Below are 27,007 nucleotides of genomic sequence, written 5' to 3'. Positions count from 1 at the left end.
ATTGACACAACCAGCAGTTATGGACCAACATTGTCTTTCCTTAATGTCCATCTGATGAAGTTAAGTCCAGTATACTCTTTCTTCTAGTTGTGTTTTTGGGCTCTACTGGCAGCAGAGAATATCTCCCTATGTTCACCTGCTTCTAGCCTCTACGTCCGAAGGTTTGCAGTTTGAGAAGTTGAACATTTTGTGATTAATGAAAGACCACCAGATTATTCAGATCTAGTATGATTAGATTGTAATGTCTAATTTCTTTGTGTCAGTTTGAGTGAAGGGGAGCAAATTTTCCTTTAGAGTCTGCCACCACTCATAATTTTTACACCATTTACACACAACAGTATAAACACACGCTATCTGGTGCTACATGGGAGACATGATGAAATGAGAAGAAAAAATACAGGAAAAGAAGAGAAAAAGAAAGAAAAACAGACAAGACAAGCAAGTTTTAAACCTACACAGTCCGATCCAGCAGTTACGGTGTATCTTTCACACACACTTCAAACCACATCAGCACCTGGATAGCACCTGTTGCTTCACTGTAAAGAGTATTAATAGATGCTAGAAATTACTTCTTCTTTTTTTTTAACAGATCCCATTAGATTTTGTTCCTAGAAGCAGTGGTTAGAGACAGTGTGGGTGTCTGTGGGATTATTTTTCCCTGGTCAGTTTATGTTATAAACATTTTTATTATATATGCTGTCACATGATGTCATTTGCATTGATGCAAATAGGAGATTGCTTCTTTTAAAAATCTCCTTTTTTCATATTCTGTTTTTTTTTTTTTTTTTTTCTGTGTAATTAAACAACCTCTGACTTCACATCATTCTCCTATTGTCTCTGACTGCAATTCCCCAGTCGACTTTATGAAGAAATTCATACTGTATGTTAAGAAAGATGACACCGGCCAAGTTTTAATCACAAGTCAAAGTGCAATGTTTGCAATATGTACAATTGTACACAATTTGCACAGCTCAGGAGTAGATAATAAATGGCATTTTAAGAACACATTTTGGGAAATTTATACACAATTACATTGGGTGCATGTACAAATGAAACTTACCAAACAAGTTTATTGCCGCCACATTGCATAAAATATTCAAAGTGAGTGAGTGTACACATTTAGGTAGAAAGACCTATTAATCGTTTAATCACCAGACTACCTCTGTAATATGTAGCAATATTAATAAATTAAACATTTATTCCAATTAAAACATAAATATACTTTTAAAAGTTAGATTTCAAGAAAACTTAACATTTGAGCCTGAAACTTCCTGTTAGCCCATTTAACCACTCGATCCAAGGCTTTAACCTTTACTTTTATATGTAGAGTTTCCCTCATTCTCTTAAGTTATATTTTCAATGAAGTGTTCTTATATTTTGGCCTCTTAGCAGGAAGAGTGAGTTTTACTATTAGATCATGCAATATCATAATATTCTGTAAGCTTTGCAATTGATCCTATACCCTGCAAATGAAAGCTGTGTAGCTGAGGTATTGAATTAAGTGGGTTAAAACTGCATGGCAAATGATCACATGCAGGTTGAGACCTAGCCTGCCAGATGGTTGAAACACAAAGTACAGAAAACATATAAAAGGTCCTGCTTTACTCCTACACTATGCACATTAAAGAGACCTGTTAACAAGTTTCTAAATCAACATTTAGCTTTTATCCTGTAAAATGACTACATGCACAAACATCATGTCACATCCGCTGCTCGCCCCTCGCTTAGCTCTGTGGTATGGAGGAGTGTCTGAGTTCAGTTCTGGCGGTCAGTTGAAGGCTGGGTTGCGGACTCCAGACAGGCTGCTGACAGGCGTGCTCTTGCCTTTGAGGAGGGTGAGGGAGAAGATGAAGAAGCAAACGCTCATGACGCCCAGGATTATCACGCCTGAGATGAGCGCGCTCGTCACTGTGTTCATCTGAAACACTGGAGCTTTCAGGTGGGCTAGAGTGGCACAAACACAAAGACACAATCAAAGCTGTTCTACCGCGTTTTCAATACTCTTAAATTCACTTCGATTATCAAATTTCCCATACAGAAATTGTGTTGCTGTTGTTTGACAGTAGAAAATGATTCAGCCGGCCGAAACAGCGGGAATGAAACAATCAACAATCAGCGGGAAGGAGAATCCATCATAACACCAGCGATACCAATTTCTTCACTCTCATTAGAGTCAGATAGACCAGGATATAATAAAGCCAGCAGACACGCTGCATTTGGAGCACAGGAACAAATCCTAGGCATGTTTTCCTCAACTGAAACGTGCTCTCTTTGCTTGCACTCCATTTAATTGCAATCAGTTGCTTTTGCTGTCTCCACCTGTGCAAATTCACTAGTTTCTGCGGGAGTGAACAGAATGTGAAAGCTTACCCAGCTGAGAGTTGTTGGTTGGTGTTTCATCTGTGAAAAAACAGTAAAGGACATTTAAAGATAACAGAAATCCAAATACAGTATACCTCAATTGTGTGTTGTTCATTTCTTGTACAGTACAGCAGGATGCCTTCAGGCGCTCTCTGACTATCTATTCTAGGAGGTCCAAACAGGTTTTCATCATCAGCCAACATCCCAGTGTCAAAGCTTGAGCTGACACACTCAACCACCATTTAATACATCCAAACTGGAAATCACTGCAGACTTACACAACTTGCAGAACTGTTAGAAACCACAGCGAAAGAAAAAGAATTGTACAGCTGGAAGAATGAAAAGTGTTTATGGCGCTGTAGTCTATTATGTTTCAGCCAACACAGACCGTAACCGTGGCGTTTGGATAATGTCAGGAAGAGACGCTGAGGAAAAGGAATAACAGAGGAGGAGGAGTGTGATCAGACTGTACCACTCCGAGTGATGATGGGTCCGGCAGTCAGGACAGCGTTCCCAAATGCGCCGTTTGATTCCTTTCCTTCTGAGACATCTCTCTTTTTCCTGCTGCCACAGATCTATAACAAACACAAATGGAGAGATGAAACTCCACTGATGTGTTCCCGTTTCTCGTGACAAGGCCAGCATGTCATGAAACACCTGAAGATATTATATAAACTCTGATGTATGGTTACCAGTAGCGGAACAAGTATTCAGTATAACCCCCTAAACCTAACCCCTCACTCTGACTCCTAATCCTAACCCTAACCCTTTATTTAGAAGTACCAATACAACAATGTAAAAAAAAAAAGTCTATCACAAGTGAAAGTCCTGTATTCAAAATCCTACTTAAGTAAACGTAGAGATGGATCAACAGCAAACCTATCATCTATAGATATATATGTAAATGCATTTACTTGATGAGTATGAGTGAATGTTTGAAAGCTGCGCAGGTGAGTCCAGGTGAAGTTTCTTTGTCACATACCGTCCCTCATGAAATTAAGCTGAAAATGGGTTTAAAAGAGCTGCTGACAAAATACGTGTGTTATATTTAGTCCTAATAGTTTGTCATGCTGTGTGTGAAGGTGTCCTTTGTCAGGCTCACCGGCATGAGCATCGGGCAGTCATCCGCTCGGCACAGCTTGGTGACACAGTGCAGGAAGACAGTGGACATCTTCTGGTTCTTGTGCTTAACAAAGCGGAATACTTCGAAGGCAAAGCGGCCCATTTGGCTCTTCCCGTTTTCAAAGACGGTGGTCTGGGGATCTTTTTCACAGCTGGCTCAGGGAGGGAAAATTCAGACGCATTATTAGAAAGGAGAGCAGGAGAAACATCAGAACTGAACAAAAATATAGATCTGCTTTCAACTTGGAGTTACCTAAAGAAAAGATCGTAGCGGAGGTCATCGGTAGGGTTTCCAGATGGCGTGGTGTAACAGTAGTCCATTAGAATGTTCCATCTATTTAACATTAAGAATTAGTGAATCCAGACTTAAGGGACTTGCAAATGTCATGGAGATGTAAAGGGTTACTCAGACACTTTGGTGGCACATTGCTCACTTCTCCTGATAGGTGAGAAGAAGTGCAGCACCAAAATAATCTTTGTATTTCCAGAACTGCCGCGTGACATTCCAACCCTATCTCCATGTTCTGTAGGAAAATGTATCTGCTGCCTGGGCAGCGTTCCCTGGCAAAGATGTTTCTAGTGTACATCTATCTACTGCACATGAGTCATAGGCAGGTGGTCAGGGTGGACGGGCGGTGGACAAAGCACAGGGGTTTGAGACCAGAGACCAGGGGTCACATTCTCAGTCCACTTAAGGCCTTTGGTTGAGGATGGGAAAGATGGTGGTTAAATGTTTCATGTGATGTCTCTGTCTGACTTTTTCAGCATTTAAAGTCTCCCTCCAGTAGAAAATGTCTTTTTGCTAAATGTTCCTTCACTTGGTTTGTTTGAGCTCCACTGTGCAGAGTTTGATACAAACTTTTGAAATGAACAATATTTGCATATTCATTGATTTAGATTTTTTCAATAAGGGAGAGGGAGTATTTTTTTTTAAAGAGAGATAAAAGTTATTATTCCATGCAGAGTCTTAAAACACATCTCGGGATCTTTCCCAGGACCATCGTCTTTCCCTGACACTAACGGAGTTGAATCATTAATTGCATGAGGTGGATACTCTAGGAAATGAAGCATGTTGTGGGTGAACATTCTGCTTATACATTCAATATCAACATTTTGCAATTTAGCAGATCCTGTATGCTAATGAATAGAGTTTCTTCAGTATGTTCATAGAAAACACAATCCAAGCAGCATTCTTTCAAACTGTATTTTCTGTTAAAATGAGTGTATAATCATAATATGTGGGACACAGGGTTGGACAGGGTGAGTTTTGACCTCTTCAGACAGTCTCCCTTCTCCCTACACTTTGTTGTGCCAGAAATCTTTACTCAGTTTCTTTGTTATCTAATTATCATGTCATTTTACAGCCTTGTGTAATGCTCTGCACAGTTATCAGGTATATGGGTTTATTGCTTTGTACTAATCGTAACATTTCTGTTAAAATAGTCAAACAACTTTGCAGAAGAGAAATGATTAGTAAAGTGACAATAAAGTGATATGGTAACCTCTTCAGATGGAAAGGCTAGATATTGACTGAATACCTTCTATCCAGGTTAGAAGCTTTTACAGCTGCGAACACCCGCGTCTTCAGGGTCAGTCCTGCCATGGGGATGGACAGCTGCTGAATGTACGACGAGTCCTGCACATAAACAAAGTGCTTCAGCACATTTGTCACATTTCCGGACTCTTTCCTTTCACCTTGTTGAGCGAGCTTTGTACAATTTCCCTACAGTTCATAAATTCCCACATATCTGTCATCTGGTTTTCCTGGAATCCTATTTAACAGTGTTTGGTTCAAATTGACTTTAGTTAGCACAAGATTTGAAATGTACTGAGGGTAAATTGAGTTTAATCTTTTCCAATTATGGGATTAAAGGTAATTTGCACCCAACTGGATCTGCATAAAAGGTTTTCTGAGTCTTTGGTGTCTTCTCCGTCTCATATGTGTATCATTATTCTCAGACGTCATTGGAGTTACAGATGTAAAAGGTGCAGATTGCCGCAGAGCCTCTTATGTTATTTTATTCATTGCGGTTTACAGCTTTGTCTCCAGTACAACAGCTCTCAAATGCAGCAAAATAACAGATATTTAGACCCAGCTGGTGTGAACTTACATTGTACAGCAGTAGATTCAACGTGCTGATGAAAGTACCGTTGCTGTCCTTCACTGAGATTGCAGCAGCTGACCTTTAATAAAGATAAAAAGATCAAAGCTGCCATCGAACATTTTGAGAGGTGATTTCAATATTTTGAGTGAAATTTGCATCTTTTATGTATCAGATAACTCTGCAAACATACTTACTAATATTCACAATGCTAATAAAGACAAATAAACTCGTGGTACCGTACCTAAGTTCTATCTCTTACTTTAATTTATTCAGCCTGTATATGGTTGACATAACACAGTGTTTTTTACTCCGTATCTGAAACATGCAGTGTAAATCCCAGACAGCCTTTTAAATCTTCAACATGAAATTCTGATGAAATAATCTCTACTTTCATATCAATATTTGCTCATTTGAATTTGCTTGCTGTATCCATCTGCTGTGAAATTTTCTTTTTTCTTTCTTTTCCTCATCAGATCCACATACTGGTTTTATACATTTTAGATACAGGAGGTGGACACAACAGACATGCCGTCTCTGAATGCTTTATACTTTGATAATTTTGTACTGTAATATTTTGTCCATTGCTCCATAAATTGTCCTTGTTAGACAAAATAACAGAGACAGTACTACTGTGCTAAACTGTATTCATTGCATATTTGAGGTGTTTTTTCTTCAGTCAATTGGCATAATGAAAAAACCTGACATCACAGACTGCAGCCTCAGAGATGAGCGCAGAGATGAATCAGCAACCCTCTGATACAAAAACTATGCAGCACATAAACTTTCTCCAGTCCAACTTGTTGGGCAGACAGTGCAAGATTTTCACAGCCAACAGCAACAACAATTAGTTTTACTCATTTTACTGTTTATGTCTCGTTGGCCCTCTGTAGCACCCGACTACAGCACATTTCAACCAAGTGGAAGTGATAATGTGAATAAGACTTACGAGGCCAGCTGTGTGTTGTTGACCAGGTATTCCAGCGGGTAGCTGCAGCTGAACTTATACAGCAGACCTGGCAGGTAGCTAATGATGGTGGGGGGATCTGGTGTGTCGATATATCCTGATATGTTTCCAATCTGCACCAGTGACAGGTTCCCATAAGCATTTGGTCCTTGAGCTGTGGAGACCTGCAGCAAACAACATCAGTGTGGGTAACACTCCTCCTGGCTCCCTAACTGACCACCATTATCTTAGTATGGGCACGTAGACAGATGTTGATACCATCAGACATACCATTGAACATGCGCCCCACTAAAGCCCAGCTCAATCCCCCCATATCTGAGAAGGGACCCTTCAGAAACCGTCTCGTTCGATCCGGCTCAACCCAGCGAAAACACGGTGAGAGACAGCTCACTCAGCAAAGATTCCCTTTAAACCGTTTAAAGAATTGTTTTTCATTTATCATCCTGACAGGGCGTCTAGGATCCAAGAGCAGCTCCTTCACCGAGATAACGAGCGCTGGACTTCAGTCCCATGCAGCACAAACACAACTTCAACAACATCAAAACACTGATAGTGTGAAGGAGACAGCTGGCTGACTGCTGGGAGGCTTTTTGCTCTTTTTAAAGTTTTCAGCTTCAGTCTGTATTTGTTCTGCCTGTATTCATTAGCATACAAAATGTTCTAACTGTAGTCACTGTAGTCATCTAAGACCATGAGTGATTTAATGACAGCAGGGAGTGTCTGTCATGCACGCCTCATTTCTGAATCACAGCACAAAACCTCCATTATTCACTCTTTACAGTAAACTACCTTTTTTATTAGAATTCATTTTTTCAAAGCTATTGACATTATGTTATTTCAGATAGGTCTTGATTTAACAACATTTAACAACACAACCGTGTGCAGTGCCCGTGATGTTGAAAATAATGCAGTAAAATCTGTTCACACACTGTTCACACACACGTTCTTCTTACCACCAGGGAGTTGCCACAGGACTCCAGCGTGGCCAGGCTGATACTAAAGATTACCACGGTGGGAAAAGTGTTGTTATTGATGAATCCGCGACAGTGAGCGTCTCCATGACGACCGTTGAGGGCCAGGTCAGTGTCGGTGTAGCCGGAAAAGAGGACGGGGCAGAAGTTGATCTTGAGGGTGATGGTCTGCACCCCACAGTACACACTGATATCCCTCTCAGCTGCAGGACACACACACAAACACAGACAGGTGTACACAGACATGAAAATGAGTTGCAGGATATCTTGTTATATAGATTCTAGTCCAAGTTTGTCTCAAATAGCAAAAATGTCGTTCTCTCCTCTTTGGAGTATGTAGCTAGTTTGAGTTTCCGTTAAAAAGATAATCACATGTAAATTCCATCCAGTGATTCTGGAAAATAAAAGTGTGAATCTGTGTCAGTTTCTTTGAGTTCCTCACCAGGGAAGCGGCTGTGGAAGTTGGCGTCACAGTTGTATCCATTAAATTGAGCTCCAACTGATAAGGCCTTACTAAATATTAAAAGAATCAAAAGTATATGTTCCATTTCAGCACCTGAAACAGAGCAGAAAACTTGCACTTAATGTCAGAAATCCATTTTATCCTCTGTCATTCCAGTATCTTTAAAGGTGGGGAAAACAGAAAGTGAAATCCAACATAAAGTTAAATATTTTTTCTGGGAAAACTCGAGACATTTTGTACTGATGTCAGAGGGGAGGATTCTCCCAAGAGAGCTCAGCTAACAGTTTGACTTCAGAGGAACAAATGTCACACTGTATTATCTTTGAACACCTGCAGCTTTGGCAACAACATTATAAGAGAGGATGCTGGATGATGTGCTGATAAATACAGTCAATTCAGAAAATATAATGGCTTATCTCTGTGTGCACATCTCATTGTCCTGTGAAAACCTGTTATCACATAATCGTTGTCAGTCACAGATGCAGAGTATCAGTCCTGAGGAATCAGCTAAATTAAAGGAGCAACAGCCACAAGTTTGTGGTTAACGTCTCTAGCTCTGACAGCAGATGGTGTTGTTCCTGACAGCTTAAGGTAAAAAGGCAGACCGTTGCTCTATTAGAGGTCAAACCACTCACCCTGGTTCCTGGAAGCCAGCGAGTCAGCGGTTCTCCATAAGCTCGGGACAGACGATGGAATGGTCCGCACAGCATCCCTACCCGACAACTAGAAACAGGACTCAGGAGCAGGGGGGGAAAAGGGATCCTACACATAAGAGATTCATTATTTGAACATGTCAACAAAAAAGGGCTGTCCAGAGTGAACATGGGAAAGTCCATCAAATCTGAATGTGTTATACAAATCCTTTCACGTCCGCAGAAACATGAGCAGGTTTTGAAGTTTCCCACTCATATCCTTTCGGCCCAATCTGGCTGTGTCACCGCTCACAAATGGTTTGACGCCGCATGAGGTCCAGCGGCAGTGGGGGGGAGAATTATCTTTTCATCGCTCCAGTGGCCCTAGCCTGCTGACTGAGCCGTTCCTTTCTCCCCAGGCTGGTCGGGGAGTACAGAGCCCACCACGCGGGCCCTTGGCCCCAGGAATCCACACTTTTCATGCTTTGTGTGCAGCAGTCCTCAGTCAGCACAGCAGCAAGCAATCTGCTCGGTGGGGCTGCGGGCTGCTGCCGGCCTCCCACCTGACCCCCAAACTTTGATTCCTGGTTACAGGACACATAAAGAAAGCAAAGAAAAAGAAAGCAAAGTTCATGGGGTTTCAACGGATTAGCCAGTCCTCACTGTCCCATCTTCCATATGGACAGCAGTATATGAGACAGGCTTGATGCAGTGTGAACCCGGCAGAGCACACACAGGGATCCTGTGAATATGGAATATGAGATGGAAAGGACAGTTTCGAGCAAACCTCTCACTTTAGGTCTAATGGAAAACAAAAGAGCCACTTGTTTGGTTTCTCTCCTCTGACTGTTTGAAAATCCATGCACTGTATTTTCCCTCTCCACAGAGGATGCCCTCAGTGTGTCATCACACATGATATTTCCACAGCAGTTTCAGTAAAGGTTTGCCTCTGTCGAAGCTCACTGCATCATCAGCCTTCAGAATGGATGAAGTTGAAACAAATTGCATGTTGTGTTTTTTCCAAATTCATTAGTGTACACTTCATTAGGTATAATCTGCCCTTACTCTGTTTATCTCACCTGATTAAGAGTATCTTTGGTGTTCATCGGTTCTTCAGCTGCAGCAGTCACTAAAATCCATTGTTCAAGGGTGTTCATCCTCGGTCCACCAAAGTCCTCGTGAATAAAACATCTTGCTGAAGCGGCCAGTGCAAACCACTGGACAGAAGTGATCCTCTGTAGCTCAAGACATTCGTGTTCCTTCGCTGCTCTGATATTCTCATGAAGAACTGTCTTGAAAATTGAGCACTGAAAGCTGAGAATTGCAAAGTCTTATCTCTATGGACTTTGCTAATCCAGATAAATTGTAATTACAAGAATCTTGGCCAAAAACTGGATAGAGTACATTGCTTCACTGCAGACTGATAGCCATCTAGAGTGCCTGAGCACTTCAATTATCCAGAACTCATTTCATTCCTCTATATGCCTGATAGTTAGAGCCAGTTGGTCTTATCAGCTGGAGAGCATCTTAATCCATAGAATATGACAACCATGGAGGCCAAAGACACCATTTTGAACTTTTCATCACCTTGCACAAACAGACAGCTTGACATTGTCAAACCACATCACTCAGGTCTACTTATGGCTACATCCTTAGTGCTCACTGAAGAATACGTGAAAGCATAGCCTCCCATTGGCTGTTTGAGGTGTGTCTATGGCTGGTTATGTCGTAGGACATGTACGGAAATGGAAATTCTACATTCTGTCTGCAAATGCGTTAACATGTAATGTGTAATTTCACACTTTCACACATAGAGCCTCCCTTAAGGAGCATCATTTTCAGTTTGTTTACCTACCCGTATGGAAGCGGTCCCTTCCTCACACTTTGGCCAATTCATCTCCAACACTGACAGACTAACATTGTTGTTAAGTTAAGTTGTTATGAACTTTCTCTCATGAAATCTATGCAGCAGTCCATTTTTGTGCCCACTGAAGTGATTCCTTCCTATAAGGCTTTGCATTAGCTTGTAGAATTTGACCAATAGGATCCCAATCAATCAATCAATCAACAAATCAACAAAAACAGGTACAATACTACCATTATACCCAACCTAATAAAATTACATCAAACCAAACATATGTCAACCAAACAAATAGAACAACTGCCAGGAAAACATAAAAACAACAATAAAAGTCAATTCATTTGCACATGACTGCTGTAGTTTCTTAAAACCTTTTTATCAGGTTCTTGAAACATTAAGTAGGGCTGTCTATTCCACTGAGTGGCTCTATGCATAACGCTTTATTGTACTGCTCTTTTACATTTCCATGGTTGTTATAAGAAATTATATTTCTAAACAAGTTAAAGGTATAGTTGAACATCTTGGTACTGGAAACAGGGGGACAGAACTATCCTTTCCAAGGGTAGCAAACTCTACCTACCAGTGCCTTTACAGCTCACTAATTAAAGGGTAGGTCAACATTTTTTCAAATCTATCTTAAAACAGTTCTCACACGGCAATGTGTGCATTTAATGGTTAACTGCAATCATTCCTCCTGTTCATACTGGCCATGAAAACATTCCTTCTAATTTAAGCACACAGGCGTGCTTAACTTCAGCCGAAGTTAATATGAGGCTCAGCCATCTGAGTCACACAAATCAAGTGGGGATCTCCCATAATTACAGTCTTTGCAGTACAAAATTCCTAACTTAGAGTAAGATGTGGGGAGCATCCTCTTGTAATAGATGCTCCTCTTCCTATTTCTGCAGCTATGTCATTTATGTGACTATCCCAGGATAGTTGCTCATCAAGGGTTTTTCTTGCTCCATAGAAATGTAACATGTTTGGTTAGCACACATGTTCTATTAATAGAAAATGGTTTTGGTAACTTGAATATTGTCAAGCACCCCTCCCTTCTCTGGTAGAAAACACAATGATATGAATGCACGTGTCTGCCATGGGAGCAGGGATGCTTGCTCCTAGTGATGTTTTGCACATCATAAGATTACTGTGAGGAGGCCGGCTGTTTCACATTATGAATGGACTTGGTATTCAGACCTGTGACTCACAGAACAAATGTAATAAATACTCATCAGGGTTCCCCTCTTGTCCTGGTGAGGGCTCATGCAAATGTAGTTTTGATCAGCTTTGACATCTGTAAGCTGCAGTCATAGACCTTTACTTCACTGCAGAGACTGACGGAGGAGGTCTTTCCTTTTCTGTATTTAATGTGTCTAAATACATGACATACTAAATGCTACATAATAAATACATACTAAATCTAACCTGTGTTTTCATGTTTCATCACTCATCCTTAGTGAGTGCTCACTTGAAATTATTTGTTAAATCATAGGGATAATTGTGATCCTTTGTAACATAACGGATGCATTGTTACACTGACACAACTCGCTAGCATTAGTTTATGCTGTCACTGTGCTTTATCCTGTGTATGGTAACTCTTTTACTGTGTGCAAAAAAAATATTTATTTATTTGGCAAGTACTGCTGTACAAGTTTTGATTATAGTTTGATTTCAAAAGTGACATAGTCCTGATGTCACTAATAGTCAAATATATTTGTATGAAACTGTAGCAAATGTCAGGCATTTTATTCCAAATCAATCAATCAAACAAAGTGAATGCCATGGTAAACTTATTAATCTTCTTGTAAAATTAAAATTCCCTCAAAATGGAAAACAGCTCATACAGTTCCGTTACACAAGAGTGGTAACACTTGTGACCTAAACTGTGTCTGTCTATGTCTAACCTAAAATCCTAGAATCATTGATCAACTCACAACAATATAATGAAGAAAATGTGCTTCAGCCACAGCAGACAGAAAGATAGACCAGCTCACAATACACAATAACTGCTGGTATTGCTGTTATGGATGACACTGTAAACTAATTTGATTTAAAAAAAATGTATTTTTCATGCTATTGTTCATAATATATTGTTGTTGCATACTGCCCTCCCTGAATTTTCATTATTCTGCTTACAGCTAATTTAATCAGATCTATCCGGTAGGGTTCTGATTGTTATTGTTCAAATTAAGTTACCCCAGGGATTGGTGTCCCGTATGGATCAATATGAGGACCCCCTGCAATTAGTGTACACATAAATTCAATCTATTTTTCAAGATTGCAATGTCCCTTTCTACGCTACAATACCATCTTGTATGCAATCAGCTCTACTGCAAACCAGACCTTCTCCAGCTTACAGTCTGCTTTTGACAACCTTCAGAGCAGATTGGCCTACAAAAATTATCAATTTAAACAAAAATGGATTCTTATACTGGAACATACCTTGTTTTTCATTAAGTACATACAAACCATGCTAAAAGCCACTATACTATCCACATTAAATTACAGATACCTCTGTATGCTCATGCTGCTACCATTTAACCACAGTGTTATTCCATTCATTGCTAGGGACAGCTGTTATACTCACAACTTTGCTATATGAAAAGGTCAAAGGTCATCACTGACACACAGAAGCCATCAGTATAGCTTTGTTTTCATTGACATGGTCTTGCTATCAAAGAGATATTTAACATCCTTCGTTCCATCCGAAGCTAATATGACCTCTGAACTGGAACAGGCTGGTTCCCAGTAACATGGACCTTTTTACTGGATTGATCTTAGCACAAACTGAAGTTAGACACATTCATTCCTTTGAGGGACTTTAATGTTCTACTTATTGATATGTAATTAATAATACTTGGAAATGTTAGTCATTTTATGCAAGTTTGTGTGTGTGCAATGATTAGGGAAATTTCTCAGTTAATATTCAACATTTTCACAATTATTTGTATTCATATTCTGGGGAAAGAAGTAGATTAATTCCACTACAACTGTAGAAATACTAACTTGTTTTAGGTTTTTAAACTAAATTATTGTTGCTTTTCATAACTCACTATGCCACCTTGCCACCTCAGAGAGAAGTTAAACTGAATCATGATATAGCATTTGTTGTTAATCACTTAATACATTTTCGGCTGTAATCGAGCTTCGTTTTCATTGTTGTCAAACTATATATACATTGTATATGCTAAGTAATAAGTCACATGTCACTGAGTGTGCTTTGTATATCAGATCCCTTCCCTGTGCATCACATGGACATCTCTTGTGTATGAGGTGCAACATAGTTCTGAATGAGTTCAAATTGCTTAAGTTTGACGGATGTAGTTTGTGTATTATAATATGATAATGTTAGTAGGTCAAATGTATCATTGCCTTCAGTTTTGGTGGCAATATATCACTTTAATAAGGTCACAGGAGACAGTCATCCCATTTTTCAAAACTCTTGTATTTGGTTCAAAGTATGATAAAACTTGTAATGATCTTTCTCAGCAGAAAAAGATCTGAGGATCCTTTATCTGGAGTGAAATCAATCTAGACTGGATGCCGTCACCCAGAGCTCTCTTTAGCAGTTTGATTGGCACACAAATAATTTTGCGTCTTTGACAAAATGAAAGGGCGAGTCTCTCCGCTTTTGTTGGCTAAAATATCATCAGTTGGAACCCTTACAAGTAGCCAAGTCTTTGCATCATTTTCAGCGTCCCTCAGAGAGTATCCCTGTATAAGCTTGTCCTCCCAGTTGACATCGCCATTATATACGTGACAAATACATTCTTCAGGGGGAGATGCATTCTCTGCCTGAGGAATATGCGAAGCTATTGCAGGAAAGGAAAAGACATGGCTCCATTAAACGATATGTTACATATGGATGAAATTAACCAGCTAAACTACAGTACTTTTGCTACAATTTTCATGTATCATATGTTTTGATCGATTTGATGGTGTAACACATTAAATACAATAATAAGTGCACAGATCAGGGTAGAATATATTCTTTAACAAGAAGGCTCAAGTGCCTAATTATTGTTACCCTCGTGTGTCTGGTAAAAGTAAATTTACATCAGTTATTGACTTGCTGATCATACTGTCTGTGGTCTGAGTGAGATGAATATATTAAAGGGCATTGGTTTGATTTCAGAGGTTGGCGGGGACACGATGCTGAAGTAAAAAAAAACAAACAAAACACACATTTAAAGTAATTGAGCAAATAACAAATTATGATCCATAATACATAATAATAATTAGAAAGTAGAAATGTTATGTAACTGCAATGTTATGTTATGCAACTTAAAGTAATTTTTAGTTTCCTTTATATATCTGATCATTTCATTTATTTATGACTGCATATAGCACATTTTAGGATAGATTAAGTCTAAATTGAAAAAAAAGATTAGATCATATTTTTAACCAGAAAAAACGATTGTGTTGAGTCTGCAGGTATTCATTTCAGGCTGCATTCTGCCCCAACAACCTTCACCTGTTATGTGGACTGACAGGCAAGACCCAGGGCTCTGAATCACTTGAGTACCAGCAGTACATCTTGTTGCTGCTGAATGAGGACACAAATTAGAAGCTCATCAACAAAACATGTAATAAACAATCCATCAAATGAGGAAACTGGCTCAAGTGGTACTGTTTTTGTGAAGCTGCTTGTGAAGATGAGTGATTTGGAGTCTCTATGTTGTTTCCAGTTGGAAGCAGGCAGGCAGCGCCAGCCTTGGGGCAGGACAGTGTGTTCACTGAGCAGGGCTGCGATGGACCTGCCATGAACATCTTGGGCAGATACAGTGTGTGGTGCCCAGTCAGCTTTGTGTTCGAAGTTGTGTGTTAGGAGCTTGTCCAGTGTGCTTGCTGTTTTGTTGAGATTGTGTTTGTGACATCAGTCGTGCAAGGCTGGATTACCAGGTGGGAAAAGTGGGCACCAAAGGCCCTTGGTACACTGTGTAGCATACAGTTTGTTATTTTTTAAATCAATTTTGTATCTAACCTTTATTTGTTTATTTGTTTTTTTGGAGAGCTTTGCTCTCCTTTTCAGGATGGACCTGATCACATTTACACAGCTACATACAGCGTTCCCACCTGGAAGCTGCTCAGGACAAGCACAGTCTGATCTGCTGGCCACTGAACAAAACTACTCCAGTTTGTTTCATTGATTTATATAATCATATGTAAACTTGTGTTTAAGGAGTTAATCCTGCAGCCCTGGGTCAACTTTTTTATAATAACAAAATAATTATAATTTCAATATTTCAGATGATTCAATGCAATCAAAAAAATATAATTAGACTAAACAGAATTAATTAATTTAACCAAAATAAGTTGGTGAACATGGGGGGCCCCAGTAGGTGGCCACCACTCACTTTTTGTGCCAGAGCCTGCAAACAGTAGAGGGTTTATCTAGCCATGGAGTGCGCCTCCTCAGAGCTAAATGAGGATGTCAGAGAAGTTTGTTATCAGTGACAAGCATCCTGAGATATTATCCTCATCTATTTTTCTCTCTGAAAAGATTCAAAGAACATTTGTTTTTCAGCAGTTTAGTATGTTGAAAATTCCACCCTCTGCATACCGATGTCCAGCTGAAAGTCACATCTCGTTTTACAGATAGTGAACGCTGTCAGTATCCAGATGAAACTGTTTTCCCAGCTCACCTACAATGTTTCTGAGTTTCCTGGTGAGATTCAGCCTTTTAAAACACAAAAATAAAAAATTTGAGAGAGTTGCTGCTCCCTAAAAAACAGTTCCTAAGGTCCCTAGGGATTCCCAAGACACCCTGCAGACCAAGGGCATTACACAAGAGGTATAATCATTTAAAAGTAATCAGCTGCCCATTAGTCCTTTTTTTGCCAAACTGCATCAAAAATTGTAAGTTGAATTTGATATTCAGGAGAGAGCCACAAGAATTGTTTGTTTTTAAACGAGGGTCATGAAACCTGAAATAAAGTAAATGTATCATACATAAAATACTGTATTCATCTCTGAAAGGTAACTTGGAGAGATCTCGATGCTGCACATGTTGTGTCATGTTTTCAAATGTGGACCACTAGATGTCCTCAAAGTTCTGCCAAATGTAGTGACGGTGGGGAAAGACAGTGTGTGTATGTGCTCGGAAATATCAACTAAATAGCGCGGAGGGGCCAGCACAGTGTAAACCCCAGGGAGGCTAAATGAGGAAGTTTTCTGTGGCATCCGTATTACCAAGAAGTCATGATGGGAAGACGGCACGGAGGCTGAGTCAGCGCCTGAAGTGATTCAGTCTTTGTACCCTACCAGCTCCTGACGGGAGTCCCGCTTTTAGGCCTGAATCCTCTAACGCAGCAAACTTCCTCTGTAGGCCCCCCGATAACTAAAGTAATCTATTACACCTTTTCTCTGTTTTCACCCTTCGCGACTTATTAAAAATAGTGTGTGCGGTATGACCATGTGTTTCACTTCATATTTTCCACTGGATCCCAAAATAGCGCTGCACCACTTGACATGCAAAACAGGCCAAATGGAGCCCCAAGAGCAAGGCTGGTTCTGTCAGAGGATCCTTCGGGCGACTTTGCACGGGATCAGGACAGAGAAGCCCAGAAGGCAGTTTCTGCAGGCAGCCGTGTTATCACGTCCTGTCGAGGGTGAATGATTGAATGAATGACTGAATGAATGAATGAGTGCTGAGCCGGAGGTTCATTTTGTCCAAGGATTCAGCGAATGGCGAGAATCGACTCTGCGAATCACCGAATCCTAACCTCATTAGTCTAAAAGATGTAATTTATAGCCAACAGTTAGGTACATTTACAAAAGTAGATATCTGATCTGTCTTTTAATTGCTTAATGATAGTAAATACAGTTCAAATTAGATGTGGAAACCTTGACAACCCCAAACTAATGACGGACCTATCTATACAAAAAAAAAAAGTTAAAATGAAAAAGGATGTGGATAATTAAGCACAGGCGTGACAACGAAACAGATTTACAATGTATCCGTGGTAATGTTTGACTTTTAATGAGTCTTTGATTTGTTAATTAACTTATCAAAGTCAATCAACAATCAAGTGTAACTGAAGTCAATATATCTTGGTAAGCTCAGTGTCCTGCTGAAGGCGCGCGCACGCTTTGTGAAAGGTGAGATTCAACGACAGGCGAGCAGCAGGAAGCAGGCGTCTGTATGCATGGTGTCTGCGTGGTGCATTACGGTCAAAAGTTATGAGAAGTCAGGGCTGGCCAGGAAATAGACCCGCCATTTTCCTTCAAAACCCTCAGTCCATTTAAACGGTGATTGAAACGTAGCGCGGGGGGAGCTGTAAAAAATTGGACGGGGTTCAGCGTGGGAACCAAAGAAAGCGAGAACGAGCCGCGTCAAGCTGGACGTTAACCGCGACGACACTGTCAGTGGCATATATGGATTCCAAAATAAAGGCTCAAACCTAATTAATCCGCAATTAAAATACAGGGTGGTAAACCCATTTAGACGACCCTTTTGTTTTTCAGACTACAAACTCTCTAGAAGTAAAGTGTGCCTACGTTTAATGTATGAAAATAACACTGAAGGATAATATATAATTCCTTGTTTTTCTTATATTGTTCTCAATGTGGCTTTTATTATGAAAAATCGTGTCCGGAAGTATGGTCTTTTTTTATTCTGTCTGTGTAGCTACGGTTTGTGAGAAAGACTTGGACGGGAAGAGGAGAGAGTAGACGTGAGGGATCGATTAAAAGACTGGTTCGTAAGGTTCGTAAGTTACAGTCGCGAAATATGAATGGTTCTTACTGCAGCTTCAGTCAATGTCTTTTAGTTTAGTTGTATGGGTGAATTTATTTCCCAACAGTTAGCAGCCAGCTAGCCTATAAGCGAAATGTAACGCCTGCCGTCGTCTCGTTATGTCCTCTCTGTCTGTCTCTCTGTGTCTCTCTGTCTCTCTCTCTCGTCTCCACTATTGTCAGGTGGCACAGAGCCTTTGAAGACCGACACCGTCCACAAAACCCGTTCTATTCTGCTGGATTTGGAAACGTTTCTGTAACGGTCACCGTTTATTTGATCCGATACAGGATGTCTGGACAGAGCATTACAGACAGGATAACCGCTGCTCAGCACAGTGTCACCGGCTCGGCGATTTCCAAAACTGTGTGCAAGGCGACCACGCATGAAATAATGGGGCCAAAAAAGAAACATTTGGATTGTAAGTATCGTATTTATTGGTTATCGATATAGCTGTGTGTTTCAGTTCGGCATTTTCAAGTTAACATCACAATCTGACTGCTGTGTGTATGGCTATGAGGCCTGCACATACATGTACCAGTAACGTTACGTTAACTTAGTCTTACTGTGATAGTTTACTGTTTAAAGCAGTATACGCGTTTCTAGAGCCGTTCAGTAGGTCCAAAGTGTCCATTTATTTGATAGTAGCAAAGCTAACCCCTTTGATGACTGACAGGCAGTTTGCCAATGGCATTGGGCTCAGTTTTAGCATCTTGGATCCTTGTTAATGCTAATACGTGTGAACATGAAGGCTTTAACATTTTTTTCTGAACGATTAACCACATTCTCTAGACAGCCACCGTATTTACATGGGCATTACATATATAGTGTAATCCGAGTTGGAGAGTGTTGGCTAGCTAGCTAGCCCTGGAGAGAGTGACAAACGTCCAAACACAAACGTAGCTATTGTGTGTAAAGTAGATTTGTTGAAAAGGCTAACTTTTATAGCCGATGAAATTAGCATTTCAGACTGAATTGTTATGTATGACACTTCAGTTTGACGCTTGGGTTCCACCAAACACCTCTTGTTTCAGTAATATTTCAGCTTGTAGAATGAGCAGTAAGTCCTGTTATCTCATTATGCTAAAACATACCGTTACCATGCAGCAGGTAGCCCATAACGAGGCTGTAACTGTAACTTTGGCTTAACTGAGCTCTCTGCCTTTGACTCCTTAATATTTGTAAATGCTTTTTCCAGAATGACACATTCCAAGGCTGCATGTGTGAAGCTGTGTTTGTAATAGGAAGAATCGCATCACTTTGAGCTCGGTAGAATATTCTGTCGAGGCTAGCATTTCTAGTGCCTGTTGAGTCTGCCTGTCTATTTCGGGAAGTCGCTGTGGGGTTGTGGACTTCGACATACAGCTTTATCAAGAGCACACAAGCAAATTGATACTCAGCAGGATTACAACCAGATCCACTGTTGCCACCTTTCAGAATACGTTTTTTTTAGTGTTGATTTGCTATCTATCTCGGGATCTATCCAGCGGCATGGACTTGAACAGTCATTCTCTTTCAGTGCATGTGGAGAGGTTTGACCGCTGGACACTTGGCCTTGATCTTCCTGACCTTTGACATATTTTGAGTTTGTGCCTATCTATCCTAGACATCCATGGTGCTGTCAGATACTTCCAAGTCAAACAGATCATTTGTAGACATTTTGCCTATTTCGCATCTCTAGGTGGAACAATATTGACATAGTAGTGAGCAGTGGAACATGGCAGGAAATAATTGCCACAAGCTGGTCAGAAGGAGCATGTGATAGTGGAAGAGTGGCATAGTGGTTTCATGTCCCATATGCTGCTCGAACAGCAACGACTTGCTGCTAATTAAAGCGACATACTTCTAAGAATCAGTAGCTGACACTAAAACCAGAGTGGCACACCACCATGCTTGTGAAAAGTATTGTCTGCCAGTGAAATAGGAGTGATAAACCCCTTTTAAGTTGCACACAGCATTGGCCATAATAACAATTGATGCCATATGTCAACAAGAATGTGCTGCTGAAAAGGTGTATATGACATTGGGGTAGGGTGGTGTACCAGTCACTGGTGCCACTTTCAGACATGTCATGGATTTTGCAATACTGTCATTAACGTGACAATGTCTTAGCTTATTAGAAATAATGTGCTTCACTGTGGCTGCAATAACATGCAGATAGAGGGCTGTGCATGTATTCATATAACTGGAGATGCATCCAGTTACTCGCGTTGCTTTCCTCATTCTATACACTTACTACAGTGACACAAAGATGTGGAAGGTAACATTACGAGCAACACACAGCAATTTCTCTGTTGTTGGCGGTGAAGCCCCAGTGCATTAACTTGATGGAAATGTCTCCACAAAACCTAGAAATGTCTTAGACGATATGTGTGTGCTAATCATTTTACTTCGGACTGCTTTGAGGACCAGTACAAAGTAGGATTAGCTTCAAAAGTGATGCTCAAGGATGGATCTGACTTTAAATTTAGAATCTGTAGTTTTGCCATTTTTATGTTGCTTTACGGTTTATTCTGATGGTTGAATTTGGCTTTAGCATGTTCTGCAGCTAATGTGGCTAAAAGCATCTATTGTAGAGCCATACACTTGAGCAAACTTGGAGTAATTAATACTGAGGGACAGTCAAGAGAAACTGTGTGAATGTTAAGTGTCATTTGAAGCTAATGAAATAACCAGAGTAGTAGCTCAGATGTGTGTAACTGTTTTTTTATGTTGTTTGTTGTGTAGTCTCACAAAGCCAGATCTAACATTATCTCCACACTTCATACTTTAACACAAACTCAGCTGGTTTTATTGTTACACAAAAGCAGTGTGCCTCGTAAATGTACTTGATTGCCGTGTCCCGTGGTTCACTGACTGTTGTCCTTGTATAATGCATTTTGGGTTTTTTTGCCCTAATAAATGCTGTTGAGGTACCTAATCCTAGCCCGTGTCTACCCCTGAGAATTAATCACATTGCATTCACTAATTAACTTACATTATAGGGTAGGTTACTCCTTCCAAAACACATGTAGACCTATTTGGAGCCAATGAACGGCTCAATTTTTTAATCGTTTTTTCTTTTCAAAGATGCGTTCCCTTCATTGCTAATAGATTGAAAGAGGTAGAATCATGTTTTGAGTGGAGTATCCCTTTTATTTTGTAACACCTTGATATAATGCTGGCACCATAAAAAACAAACAAAAAAATACAGTGATATGAATTTTAGATTATATCAGTGATATGTTCGTTAGTGCCATTAGCCATAAAGTGACAGCGGTGTACCAAAAACCGACAGCGACATACCACTCAGTATCCACATATGAGGGCCGCACAAGAGGTGCATGCCATCCAGCCGCTTTTCAGCCTCAGCACTGCAAAATCATCATGTGTCCTTTTTTATATTAGCATATCTACTGATAATTATGGTCTCATGGCTTGTGTTTTATCTGTGATCTTGCTCATTGTTTCAGGTAGCATTTAATGGAAGGCTTTATGCATTATTCTCATTTGCAAACCAGTATGGACACCGTTTGTCCCTGAACTATCAGCTTGAACATAGTCAGAGCAGCTAAATCAACCCTGTTTCAAATTAAGAAATAAGTGCTTTCAGACAGCTGAATAATACTACACCACTCTGTATAATAGAAAGAGAGTGAAAGTTATCCCATCCATTATATTTGTACATATTGGCACTTTAGGTCTGAATTTTATTATCTATGACAGTTTGTAGCCCAACTGGTATTTGCTAACTGTTCATATATTAACAGTATATATATTTATCAGGGATAGACCTTTTACAGTTTCATCTTAGATTTGGGTCTGCTCCTATCAGCCTTGAAAATGAAATAAGGCACAACAGGCACCAGAACTTGCCAGCTTTTTGGTCCACGAACAGAAAATAGGCAGTGCACCTAACATGCAAATTGGTCATTGCAGTTTAATTTGTATATTAGCCGTCAGTCGGCCTGTTGGATACTGGGTATAAGGTTCTCAGTGATATGACTGTCCTTCAAGAAATAGTTACATTGAAGTATTCTCATGACTGTTGGTTGTCATTTAAATGCTGGCATGATCTCTCAGTGAATATCCTGTTAAGACAATCATTGTAAGAAATTGAGGAATAGATGAAGTGAGTTTTCTATCACACTGCTGTCTTCTCTTGTGTGAACTGGTTCAGCAACAAACAGTATATTGCTGTTGCAGACATCCCCTTGGTGCTGTGTGGAATCAATGTTCATTTATCTTGTACCTCTAGGCCTAGCTGGAGCTTGAGCTTGAGCCTGTTTGATGTTGTAACATGTGGGTTTTTGAATAACCACAGCTTTCAGTTGATGGAGTTTACAGAAATGAGGCCATGTCCCAGTGACCTTCCTGATTTCAGAGAACCAGGTAATATGGGGCTCTTCTGTGGAGCTGCTGAACTCAAGCCTCTTCCTGAGGTAATCAAGAGACCCACTGCCTAGCAGGAATCTCACTTAGGTTAGAGTTATTTAAAGAAGGCTGAAGGGTGCACTTATGTTTGGAGTTTCCTGACCAGCCAGATGTAACCACGATGTGTCTAGCTGCTGTCCCATGTTGTTCCTGTCTGGATTGCAGGTGAGATATGGCCCTCTGCCCTCTCTGTTGCATTTGCACTGGACCATGGTCCACATTCTTTAACAGTGGCGTGCTAGATAAACTCCACCATATAACTTTAAAGAGACTCTGCAATTACCAGACAGGGATAAGTAAAGGGTGAACAAATCAACCTCTCCTTCCACCTTCATCTTATTTACTTGTGTGCTTGTTTAAAGTAGGTTTGGAAACTGGAAAATGTGTATCAAGTGGGTTTAGTGCCGTTTACACCCCAGCAGTGTGTATGAAGCTATAGATTTGTGGTCTTTGTAGCTTCACGGTGGTGCTATGTATGGTATTTCCTCCAGTGAGAATTGCTGTTGAAAAGTGGGCAGCCTAAGTGCATGGCAGCAATCTCTTTTGTCCAGTTTAATTGCCATAATGTAAAGTTCATCACACACTGCTCTTAAACAGCTCAAAGGTCTCTCACGAGGTGATGAATGTATGAAATCAGCAGTAGCTGTTGACCTTTGGTACTGGCATAAACATGTTGACTCTAGAACTTATTACTGTACACACTTGTGGAGGGGAGATCTTTCTTGGCAGATGAGAAATGCAAGTGGAATGAATGAATGAATGTATGAATGCTGGCCAGATTATGGGTTTGGTTTTATCTGGTTCTTTGTTGGCACCACGTTACCCTTGCCTAGTGGAATTGTGTGGCCCGTGAGGCAAGTTTACATATCTGGCTGTGGTCATTGTCGTTCTGTGAAATGACTTAATATAGGAATTGTGGTTTATCAATTTGCAGACATTGTGGATGACTGCAAACGTCCCGAGAATATGTGGTTGATGAAACTGTAAAATGTTTAGAGGAGAGGATTGAAAGGCCTTACAAGATTGTATTTTGAGAACATGTTGCTCTATTCGTTTCTACTGAAACATGATTTTTTTAGTGAGACATAATTCAGCATAAACCAAGAGGATCAGTTACAGGGAATAGAGCAGGTTTTTTTAGAAGTCGTTACTGATTAAAATTAAAATTAATTAAGCAATAAAACAAAGCTTTTTCTTTTTTATTTGTACCAGCTGGTGCAGCATGAAGTTTTGTTAAATTAGTAGAGGAGGGGGCATGTGTTAAATGCCTATATTAGGGAAATGATTAGAGAAAAAGATGGTTGTACAATGTTTTGCAAAAGAATTTCTTTGACCTCCTCAGATCTTCCCGGTCTTAAAATATCTTGGCCTCCAAACAGATGTGAAGGTGGTGTATTCTCTCTTCCTGAGTTCGCACTTTCTGTAGCCTCAGCTGTGGCTGTACATGGTTCATCTGAAATATAATGGCAGGGCCACCTTTGCACGTTCCCTAAGGTCCTTCCCCATGGCTTCACTCTCCCCATACTGAATGTAGTGCTGCACAAGGAGCATGTGACTGCAGTGGCATCAAGTGACGGCCTTAAAAAGAGCGCTGTCCACCTGCTTAGCTGAATGGAGTCTGCTGTGGCACTGCAAGGCCTGTGAGGTTAAATAGCACAACTCAAACTAGCTGCCATGACGCTCTTGCTTCTGTACCAGAGACCACAGTTACGTAGCAGAGAAGTCTTTGTCAACAAGAGAGACATGCCTTTTGCAAACTTCTTGGCAATCTGTGTTAAACTTAAGTTTCTCTGTTTTGTACAATATGTCTGGACACAGAATGTTATCGCATTTGACCACAAAGTACTGTGCCACTGCCCGTCTGTAAAGCAGAGTACTGGTAACCAGTATCCTCTGGCGCACATCTCAATCCTGACTCCTGCTAGCTCTCCAATGAAACATGACAAAATATCTGAATTTTGCACTAATGTGTGTAAAGTTACAGGGGCTCCATGTCCTCTTTATCCTACATCAGACATTTCCTGAAGCAGGAAGTGTTCCTCTAGTTCCTAAAGCAAGCCTTGGATTGCCATGGGTAAACAGCCAACAGGAAGTCATTACATAACCCAACCCCTTCCCAGAGCACAGGGGAGCTGAACTAATCAAATGTGAGATTGGCTGGGATACTTTTGATGCATTTCCTTACAATTATGCTGCTGATTACAAGCATACCAGATTCCAGTGACCACACTTGGCCTGCAATATCCCAGACATGTTGTAATGGCGTTATCTTGAAATTCCACGTGAGGTACATCTAATTGAGAAATGCTTGGGCGTTATCCAGAAAGGAAGTACACACATTTAGCAAAGCTGCTAAAGTAAAAGCTTAAAGTGCTGACTACTTTGTCATAAAGCAGCAGTTTGTGCCACAGATCACTAATTAAAAGTCAGTGGGTCCTTGTTTTGCCTCTCCTCTCTATTTTGTATTTGCAGCTCCGAACATGAAAAGCTTTGCCTCTGGTATGTAGCGATCTTTTTGAACTAAATTTATATGATGAACTGTGGGCTGAATGTTTCACTTTAATATTGACCATGAATATGAGCGTTAGCTGCTGCAGGAGTTATGTGTCATGGTGCACTTAATTATTATTCAGGCTGCAACTAACAACTATTTTCATTGTCATTTATTCTGTTGATTAGTTTCTCAATTAATGGATTTGTTGTTTTGTCTATAAAATGTCAGAAACACCCATCAGTGTTTCCCAAAACCCAAGATGATGCCAAATCTGTTGTTCTGTCCACAACCCCAAAATAATGACTTTACTGTCAAGAGGTTTTAAGAAACCAGAAAATATTCACATTTAAGAAGCTGGAATCATTTTGACTTTTTTTTCTTTAAAAATTACTTAAACCACTAAAGCACTTTTCTGAACTTAGCAGCAAACTTTGAAAACAGTGGTTGTAGCAGGGTAGAAAGATAGTAGAGATGTCTCATCATTTAATGACACATTCGACTTATCTGTCTTATGTGTGTTGTCCAGGAATCCCAGTGCACACAGTAGAACATACCTCCTTATCCTTTTTGTGAAAGAGTGTACTCATCACTTCCTTTCTCATGTTCTGAGTACACTGCCAGACAGCTCCATCTAATAATGCAGCCATCTTCACTGAGCAACTTAAATCCTCCACTCTGACATGCTACCCCTTCTGGAAATCCTCCATGAGCACAAACCTTCCCAAAACCAGAATACCCTGCACCTTACAACTTAGCTCCTGTTTGAGTTCTACCAGCTGCCCTGTTTTACTTTGCTTTTTTTATGTCATGTTTTCTAGACCTTCTGAGATGTTGGTGTTACAGGAGTCTGCGTTACAGTGAGGAAAATAGTAGTTGCTGGGTATAACTCCAGTTCTATGAGTTCATGCCTATCTCTCTACCTGCATGTCAATGCAGCCACAGTAAAGCACTTTTTTTGATATGCTAAAACATTTGTGACAAAACACTTATACAGGCCTACCCCTGGTGAGTGTGTGGAGATTTTCAGAACAGAGAGGAAAAGAGAGAGAGGACACGAACTACAGTTTAAATCTGGGTCACAAGAAAAAGCAAGTGTAGTTTACAATTATAGGCTAATGCTTATCTGCTAGTGGACCTTCCACAGTACAGAAGTGTGTTGCATCTGTTGTGGTGAGGACTGCTTGCAGCTTAAAAAATGTACCGCTAAAATGAGCCTGCTGTCCAGATAAAACGACCAGGCCATTGCAGCCCACAGACTGTGTGTGGGCTCTATAAGCTTCTTGTTACAGTCCATTTAGTGACATTTCATGTGTGATTATAGGGGCCAAGTCAACATATAAGAAGCAGGAAATAATGTCCTTTTGTCTCATCTGACACACTGTGTCTCAGGAATTTTGCTGACGGAAGACTTGAAATGTAATATTTGCCAAGAGCTGTGACAGTGTCTTTGGAAATTTTGCTTAGGCTTTTAACAATTTAGGTTCTGTTTCCGTAACGACACGTTTTAGGGAAGTCGCTGGGTTTCGAATAGATTCTACACACTGGCTATTTCACAAACAGGGAGGCGCAACGATTGCTTTGACACATTCTCAGAATACCACAAGGTAGCTTGACCCTGTCAGTGACATTTAGCAGGAGAGACAATTATGAGAGATGGGGACAGAGGAAGATGAGACAAGCCACCGTGCTCAACGCTGCAGTCACTGATGTAAAGTGGAGCTCTTCTTCAGGGGGTGATTCTTGTTGAACTTGTTCAGCAGAAGAAACAGACCTTTTAAATCATATCATGCTATTCACACTGGCCAAGATTTTAAGAATTATGTGAGCCCTGAGCTGAGCTTTGTACAGACTTTCAGTATTAACGGTAAACTGATATACCGTACACG

The 27,007-nt window shown here is 40.3% G+C and overlaps 2 protein-coding genes across 8 annotated transcripts in view; one reads left to right on the top strand and one right to left on the bottom strand.

Annotated features, from left to right (window-relative positions):
* Nucleotides 1–1,768: 1,768 nt before the first annotated feature.
* On the bottom strand, nucleotides 1,769–8,767 carry zpld1a (zona pellucida-like domain containing 1a). The gene is made up of 11 exons (XM_041952908.1): nucleotides 8,622–8,767; nucleotides 7,966–8,079; nucleotides 7,506–7,726; nucleotides 6,535–6,716; nucleotides 5,595–5,667; nucleotides 5,022–5,119; nucleotides 3,737–3,817; nucleotides 3,464–3,635; nucleotides 2,834–2,936; nucleotides 2,371–2,400; nucleotides 1,769–1,944 (listed from the first exon to the last, which is right to left on the bottom strand). Exons 2-11 carry the CDS (start codon nucleotides 8,069–8,071, stop codon nucleotides 1,769–1,771), a joined length of 1,242 nt encoding a protein of 413 aa, XP_041808842.1. The 5' UTR covers nucleotides 8,072–8,079; nucleotides 8,622–8,767.
* Nucleotides 8,768–18,102: 9,335 nt separating this feature from the next.
* Nucleotides 18,103–27,007, top strand: part of picalma (phosphatidylinositol binding clathrin assembly protein a) — a 31,860-nt gene continuing 22,955 nt past the window's right edge. For 6 of the 7 annotated variants that reach the window (XM_041953096.1, XM_041953095.1, XM_041953094.1 and 3 more), the window contains exons 1-2: nucleotides 18,109–18,187; nucleotides 18,400–18,635. In XM_041953096.1, the coding sequence (XP_041809030.1) occupies nucleotides 18,506–18,635 (130 nt within the window). In that variant the 5' untranslated portion in view covers nucleotides 18,109–18,187; nucleotides 18,400–18,505. Of the gene's footprint in view, nucleotides 18,188–18,399; nucleotides 18,636–27,007 lie in introns of all 7 variants that reach the window. The other variant, XM_041953091.1, reaches the window with a different exon arrangement.

This window comes from Chelmon rostratus, chromosome 14 (genome assembly GCF_017976325.1).
Source record: "Chelmon rostratus isolate fCheRos1 chromosome 14, fCheRos1.pri, whole genome shotgun sequence".
Taxonomy (NCBI): Eukaryota; Metazoa; Chordata; class Actinopteri; order Chaetodontiformes; family Chaetodontidae; genus Chelmon; species Chelmon rostratus.
Note: the sequence above shows the minus strand (reverse complement) of the source record. Positions and strands in the feature narration are given on the sequence as shown.